Below are 7,828 nucleotides of genomic sequence, written 5' to 3'. Positions count from 1 at the left end.
GCTGTTTCCCCAGGGATTGCCCTTTATCCTCCTGGTTTTCTATTTGCTGCTGGTGCTGTGGGCATGTCACGCTTGGCCAGAGCCCACCCCACCAGTGGGTCTAAAAATAGATGCAACCAGAGGGCTGGGTTTGTGGGAACCATGGGAAGCTGGTGTGTCACTGCTAAAGATTATTGCCACTGGGTCCTGGCTTATTTAAATAGATGCCTGGCCAGGAGAAACAGCTTTCAACAGGCTGAGGCTGAGGCTCTCTTCCTCCTGGCAGTAGAGCCACATCTCGCTGGGCAAGCAGGACTCCCTCCGACAGTGGCTGGCCCACCCCACACACTCCTGCCACACCACTTAGCAGCCTTATTGCACTGAAATGTCACAGGAAAGAAGAAAAATAAACAACCAACCAACCCAAAAAAGATCCCAACAAGCTCTTCTCCACCCACAGACAGCCCCCGGAGACTTTCCATCAGCATTTCCATACCAGATTTCTCCAACTTCCTGCATGCCTTCAAGGGCTGGAAAGGACTGCCCTCTGATGAAGCATCCTGAATATTCTGCATTAACTCCTCCACCACCCTGCCCTGCTGTCCACCCCTCTGTGGTTGCAAGGTACTTACCCGCACAGAGCTCCTCATAGGTCCCTGTTCTGTGTTGTAGGCCTCCACCTCCAGGACATGAGAGGAGTTCTGCTCCCTGTCGAGGTGCCGCACGCCTCGCATCACTAGCCCAGTGCTGGGATTGATGCGGAAGTTGTTGTGCTCGTTTCCTAGGGGGGAAGGGGAAGGGAGGGGAGCAGAAATGAAATGGATGCTGCCCACCACCACTGCATCAGTCCTGTAGACATGCAGAGGAAGCTACATTGGAGAAAGATGATTGAGTAAAACCCAAGCCCCATCACCTCCAGCTATATCAGGGTTAGCTACTTCAGGGTTTGGCCCTGGCCAAGTCAGAAGCTACGGCATCTAGGTGTCCATCCATGACAAATCATCCCCCAGCAATTAACCCTAATGTTAACGTGTTGCTTAAGGGTGGAGGGGATGTTTCTGTGGACTGCAAAGTGCAAAAGGATGGAGAGTGCAACCTCCTGAAGCTGTGTGCACGACTGGCCAGAGTCTGGTACAAACTCACCAATGCATGAAGGGGCATCTGGACTTACCTTTGACAATCCTGTACCATACTCTCCCATTGATGCCTTCATCTGCATCTGTGGCTTTCACCTTTATGAGAAAAGAAAAACGGTGAACGAGAATTGATTGCAGAGTGCAGAGATTTCCAGACCATGACAAGTCCTCTCATGCGGCCGAGACTGGACATCCTGCTCCTCCACCTGAGCCAGGGAGCTTACAAACTGCAAAGCAAAATAAGTTACCCTCCCCTTGACACCAGACATCAGGGATAATGGGCTTGGGAACCCTCAGCTGCCAGGTTGATGGGCTCAGGGTGGGAGCTGAGCCTGAAGACCATGCCATGAATCCTGTGGGTCAGTGTGCTGGTGGAGAAGCCTCCATCGATCCTGCTTCACACACCAATGCTTGTCCCACTGGAGATGCTGCTGGGGATGGAGCCTCCCTGTCCACAGAAATGGCTTGAGCTGGGCAGGGAGAGCTGGTCCCGTGCCTGATGGGCACGCAGCCCACAATGCAGGGCAAGTCAATCAACAGCAGAGTATGTAAAAATTACCAAAAGAAACATGAATGCAACCAGCCTAGAGTATGCTGGTGGTCTGGACACTGTTGAGTCCTTGCAAGACCCCGACCAGAGGGTGGGAGCAGCCCTTAACTGTGATGCACTGCACAGTCCGTGCCCGTACCGTATCAGCCACCCGCCCTGGGAAACCCAAGCCACGGGTCCCCTCTGGTGTCGCTGGACAACACTGCAGCGCTCTCCCCGCAAACCCCAGCCAGGACCCCGCCGGCCCCGGCAGCTGGGAAGCGGGACCCAGACAGGGACAGCGGGGCCGGGGCTTCCTCCCCGGCTGGCACGGAGCCACTGCATCTCCCCTCCACAGAAACCACTTCCCACAAAGCATCCAAAGCACAACCGCTGCGGTGGCTGCTCGCAAATCACCGGGGCGAGGACATGAGGAATGCCTTAGCCTTTATTCTCCACTTGCTTCCCCTGGCAAAGCACCTGCTGCTGCATCTTCTCCCTGCAAATAATACCCAGTGGTTTCCTTTTCTCTGACACATGAGGGTTTGCACCCAGACTTGCACTGAAAAGAGGAGGGGTTGCTGCAAAGGATGCATGTGCAACAGAAACAGCGAGGCAATGGGATTCAGCTTTAAAGTCCTGGGCTATCTTTCATCCACAGCCCCATATACCACTTGAAGGCATATTAGATGCTCTTCTGAAATGCAGTTTTGAGATGCCTTGAACTGCTGCTGTTCCCTTCCACTAAGTAAATCTGTGCCATCAGAAACCTTAGAAAATGCTGACCCCTGCACTTGCAAACTAACTGGATTTCCCACCCCTGTGCCACATACACACTGTTTTCCTCACCAACGCCATCTCTTCCACCCTTGAGTCTCCCCAAGGCCATTTCTGGGCAGGAGCTGGGCTGTGTTCTTCCATGTGATGGATGTGTCCTGCACCAGCAGGCAAGAGATGCCCAGGCAGACTGGCAGTCTTGGCACGGGAAAAGCTATCTCATCGACCTGAACACCCTGCTGAGGTGGCAGCCATGAGAGGGAGACCTAAGGGATGGGATGGGATGGAAGACAAATCTTTGCTGCTTTTTGTGCCATTTCCTGCCCTGCTGTGCTGGGAAAAACGCATTTCAAGGTGAGCAAATGGAAAGATTTTCAACTTGATGAGTGAACTGCACCCTGCAAACCCCCCCTTAGCCATCCTTTTCCCAGCTCACCCTACCAAGCATTTGCTGCAGGCAGCTCCAGCACATAAACCAGGTATTTGTTTCTTATTTAACAAAAGAAAAAAAAACCAGTTTGCATTAAATCAATGCATGCTCCTCCCAGCCTGCAGACTGGAAAAAGCTTAGTTACTGCTGGTTTGACCCACTGAGGTCCTAGAATAGATGCAGTACTTTGACAGACTGTCCCAAACTTGGAAAGCAATTGCACTCGAGCACAAGTGGTGGGAGAAAAGCTTTCTGCTGCAGGTGAAAGGCTCCTTGTGCAGCCGAGTGCTGGATGCCTCCAGCCTGCTTGGTCCCCCTGCTAGTGAGTGGGCTGCTCTTAAGGCTACCTTTCAAACACCCCCAGCTGCAGGAAAGGGGTCAGAAAAGTTGAGGGAAGGAGCTGGGGAATAAAGGGAAGGGAGAAAAGCCAGCAGCTTGGTGCAGAGCTGCTGGGAAGAGGGGAAGCAGGCATGTGGCTGGCAGCCCGCAGCCCCCTCCCCGGCACAGGGGGCTCGGCCCACCACGACTGTACCATTCAGCATTCTCGCAGCGGCAAAGCCCAGGGAAATGCACCTCGGGGGGCTCAACCTCTCGTCCCTGTGGTGCTCAGCCGCGGGGCACCGCCGCACTGGCAAAGCCCTGGCGGGGGCTCGGTGTGCCCCTTGGCTTTGCACACTCAGGCTGTCCCCAGCCTGGCTGCCAGCTCTCTCCCACTCTCCCTTGCCCTCCAAAAGGGAGGAGGGGGCTGGCAGCGGCGTTTCAAGGCAGGCGTGCGGGAGCTCAGCCAGCCGGTGAAAGGGAGCCCAAAGCCCCGTGGCAAACCCACCGCTGGCCGCTCAGGCTAACCCCGAGGGGCGAGCAAGACACCGGGGACGTGCCGCCATCCCGCAGCCCTGCAGCTGCCTGGGGAAAGGGCTGCAAACGGGGTGGAGAGGGGAGACGCGGAGTTTGGGGTGAGTATGAAGTCAGGCATCCCTCCCCCCTTTCCCATCGCGTTGCTTTGTCTATCCCAGTGATTGGGAGAAGGGGAAAGTCATGCGGGTGCAGCACTGCTGCTTAACAGTGAGGGTGGTAGGGTACAGCATCACTTATAGCCCTTTGCTTTCAGTACCCAAGTATCCGGGTCAGTAAGGTCTGTGGTAAATTCCAGCAGTCCTGCAAGTGAGCAGAAAGAGTTAGTGAATTGGGAAAAGCTGGGAAGCTCCAGAAAAGTGTTGCTAAGCAAGATGGAGAGGGGAAAGAGAGCTGCTTTTCATCTGAGCTGTATTATAGGCACAGAAGTGCCTGAAAACAGCCCTTTCTTTCTCTGCAGGAGTTTGAGAAAAGGGAGAGAGAGCATATGGAAAAACTCCTGCCAAACTATGCAGCTGGGCCAGGCCAGGCAGGCAGTACCCGGTGCTGGGCAGAATAAAGCTCTTTGCTGCTCACACACAAGAATAATTTCTTCTTCCTTTCTACTCTCCTCAGGAACATTTTGCTTTTCACAATTTCTCTTCTTTCCCTCTGCTCCTTGGCTGCCTCATGCCCAGTGCTGGGTCTGGAGTACTTGTGGGGATATCTCATGTTAGATTGGATCAGGCAGGGATGATCCTGCTGGGGGGTGGGTTTCCAGGCTGGGCAAGCCTCTTAATAACCCATCTGGGTTAATAATGTGGGGCTTGGGTGGGAACAGCAATGCTGAGAAGGGGCACTGCTATGAACAAGGATGCAGGAAGCAGCTTGGCCAGTGGGTACAAAATACTGTGGGCAGCTGATCTATTGCCATGCTTCAGAAAGGCACCAAGCTCCCACCCTGCAGGAGGGAAGCCCTCACTACACACGTGCCATGGGCAAATGAAGTGCTGCTCTTACCATGCCCTGACCTTTCTGCTGGTAGGACCACAGTTTTGGTGGCTTTTTTTTTCCTGAAATTCTGCTGAAACAGCTGTAGCTCTGTCTCAGGCAGGAGGTGAGGGGGAGAGCTTTATGTACATTAATACACTGAAAACCTATCGTCCCTAAAAAGGAGTCACTGCTCACATGTACTTGGCTCTTTTTCCGAAAGGTCTTAGAGATTAGGTGAGGGAAAGCCCGGACCTTCTCTGGGGCCACACCTCTGCCAGCGGAGCTGAGTGTGAGGAGAGGATGGCTGGTAAGCTAGAGGAGAAGAGGGCATAGCTGAAAAAGCCTGGAGAAACATCAGTGTGATCTCTTCTGAGGAGTTTCTAAGGGACACTGTCAGCTGGATGTAAAAGAAAAACCCTACAGCTGCCACCAACAGAGCAAAAAACAACCTGAAGAAATTGTTCAGGCCTCCCAACTTGCTCTTAATGAACAATATAAGGTTACTAAGCCAAACCACATGTGGTCAGTAAATGCCAGAATTAAGGTAGCTGTGGTAACCTTAATTCAGGCTGCCTTTGGTGCGTGCAGTAAGCAGGAGCCCTGCCTGCTGGTTTTCATGCCCAGGCAGTGCACAGGAGCAGCTTGCCTATGGCACAGAGGGGTCCTTGGGATGGCTGAGGCTGCCAGTGGCTGCTCTGCTCCAAAAGCTGGGAGGGAAGGGGCTGAACCAGGCAAGGAGAGGTGAAAACACCTCTTTAGGGGAAGGGACAAAAGCCCTGGCCCCCTGAGCCTGCTTGAAGTATGCACAGGGATTCACCCGGACTGAAGTGTTCTCATATGCTGACCCACTTACTTTTGTATTTCCCATTTCTGAGTGTAGACCTGGCTCTGAGCGATGGAAACAGCCACATCTCCCCAGAGCCTCTGAGCTCTGACTCTGAGCGATGAAAGCAGCCACATCTCCCCAAAGCCTCTGAGCTCTGACCAGGCTGCTACAGTCCTTTCCCTGAGGCTGCCAACAGGGCTCTGAATGCTCAAGCTCAGATGATACAAAGTATTCTAGAAATAAATCACACCTCCCAGGTGCCTCAAACCCAGCACCAATCTCTAGTGGAAGCCTCTGACCTTATTCCCTCTGTATCTCAGGTCACTGCCTGCAATGGGAGGAGCATGGATCATGCAGGAGCAATCTGTTTTCTCTGGGACAAGGCAGGGTCCTGGCAAACCAGAGCTGGGAGCTCACCTACATGCACCCTTATACAGGGGGTATGGCAGGGACAAAGACAACCCAAATTCAAGGATTCCCTAACCTTTGAGTTCTCGGCCTGGCAGCTCTCAGAGTGTTTGCTTAAGGTTGTCTCCGCCTGAGTAATTTGGATGGGCACAGTGAGAAACGCTTGTCTGTTCTGACACATCACCTTTCTTTCCACCAGGCTCATCGCCACCACGATGTCTCATAGTTTCCAAATAGTGATTAAAAACAGGTCATTGGTGTCTCAGCTCCCCTTTTTTGAATGCTTTATGGTGAACGTCTGGCTGCAGCCTATGCAAACCTGTGTGGCTTTCGGATGGCAGCTGCAAGAACAGACCCAGAGACCCTGGCAGTCCCTGCAGCCCTTCCTTTCCCCTCCTAAATTCTTAATTTTAAATGGTCTCAGTAGAAATCCATCCTTGCCAGGAGGCTGCCTGGCCACAGACCAGTCTAACAGCTCTCACTTTTCTAACTCCCACCTCTCTGTAGGAAAGTCAGAATAATAAAGCTTTACCTCCAGCATACAGACTAGAGTACCAAGGCCCAAGCCGGGCTGTTGCATTGCAGAGGGCTGGCACAGCAATATTTCCCCAACCCTCATCTCTGAGCTGGAGAGATGCTGACCTCTGTGAATGGGTGCAGGAGGGTGCTTGAGAGCAAAATGATGGGTGCAGACTGCTTTGGGGATGCAAGCTGGGGAGATCGGACCTGGTAAGTCAGCCATCAGGTGTTCAGTAAGAGCTCTTACTGATGAGGCTTTGGGGAGATGGTTTGCATCACTGTTTGCAGAACTGGCTGAGAAACCCACAACATGTCTGAGCTTGAAATGAGGTCAGCAAAATGCCAAACACGAGGATTTTTGGCACAAGCATGGTGACAGTGTTACACCTCATCTCTGAAAAAACCAACCAACAGAAAACCAACAAATAGTGCAATACAGCTTGATGAGGGCTTATCTGGGCAGATGTTCAACCAACTATCCATTTTCTCTGTGGAGAGGGCATAATCATAAAAACACAAATGACAGTCAATTCAACAAACCCACATTTCTGGAGAATAGCGAAGAACCAAACCCAGGCAGCTCAGAGGGGAAGATTTCGGACCGTCTCTAGTGTATGGTTATTTATCACTTCCAGAAAAGCTTCATGCAACATGTGTGCATGTTCCCTACATGCATCATCACTGGGGCCATGGTACAATATGTACATAGTACTACATGTACTAGATTTCTTTACCAAATAGTTTAGCTCTTCAGTTCAGGGCAGTGTTTGCAGGTATAAATCCCACCTCTATGCTTTGCCTCCTGGCAAAACAGACAAACTCCTCCTACCCCACTGTGTCACAGAAAACATGGCTGAGAGGATCTTGGACATCAAGGCAAGCCAAAAATCCATCAGGCTAGACAGAGGGTGGCTGTCTGTCCAGCTTCTAGATGGTAATCACCCATGTCGATTGTGTTACCTTGTGCACTGCAGGGAAGATGAGCACAGAGGACACTGGCAATGGGACCTCTCCTACCACGCCTCTCCTTGGGCTTCTGGTTTCAACCACTGAACTAGTCCCACCCAGCCCTGCAACCCCCAAGACAGCAGACCCGCTGCTTGTCATTGTTGCACTTGTCTGCATGTTCCTCCTCCTGGCGACCTTCCTCGTCTTTGTCACCCTCTGCAAGCCAGTGGCGCTGGACCAGTCCCGCTCTGGGCCCCGGGAGTGCATGCCCCATCACCCAGCCGATGCCAGTGAGCCCCAGCTGAGGCTCTGGAAGCGGCTGGGCTCCCTGCGATGCTCCGTCAGCACCTTCAGGAGGAGTCTGCCAGTGTCCCAGAGACACCTTGCCTGCCCCAAAAGCTCCCTCACCAGCCAGAACTGGGACATCATGGAGTCCACCAAAATGTGACCCT

The 7,828-nt window shown here is 52.8% G+C and overlaps 2 protein-coding genes across 2 annotated transcripts in view; one reads left to right on the top strand and one right to left on the bottom strand.

Moving 5' to 3' along the window:
- The window catches only part of CDH23 (cadherin-related 23), a gene marked incomplete at its 5' end in the record, with an annotated part of 131,001 nt that overhangs the window by 10,494 nt on the left and 112,679 nt on the right, over positions 1 to 7,828 (bottom strand). Inside the window, 2 exons of the mRNA XM_010012102.1 lie at positions 612 to 760; positions 1,151 to 1,211. Coding sequence (XP_010010404.1) covers positions 612 to 760; positions 1,151 to 1,211 — 210 coding nt within the window. The remainder of the gene's footprint in view (positions 1 to 611; positions 761 to 1,150; positions 1,212 to 7,828) is intronic.
- Positions 7,408 to 7,824, top strand: LOC104403835 (chromosome unknown open reading frame, human C10orf105). The gene has a single exon (XM_010012101.1). The coding sequence runs from the start codon at positions 7,408 to 7,410 to the stop codon at positions 7,822 to 7,824; it is 417 nt and encodes a 138-aa protein (XP_010010403.1).

Source organism: Nestor notabilis, unplaced genomic scaffold (genome assembly GCF_000696875.1).
Source record: "Nestor notabilis isolate BGI_N333 unplaced genomic scaffold, ASM69687v1 scaffold9453, whole genome shotgun sequence".
In the NCBI taxonomy this organism is placed as follows: domain Eukaryota; kingdom Metazoa; phylum Chordata; class Aves; order Psittaciformes; family Psittacidae; genus Nestor; species Nestor notabilis.
The sequence above is the reverse complement of the archived record's forward strand: the minus strand, read 5'-3'. Positions and strand labels throughout refer to the sequence as shown.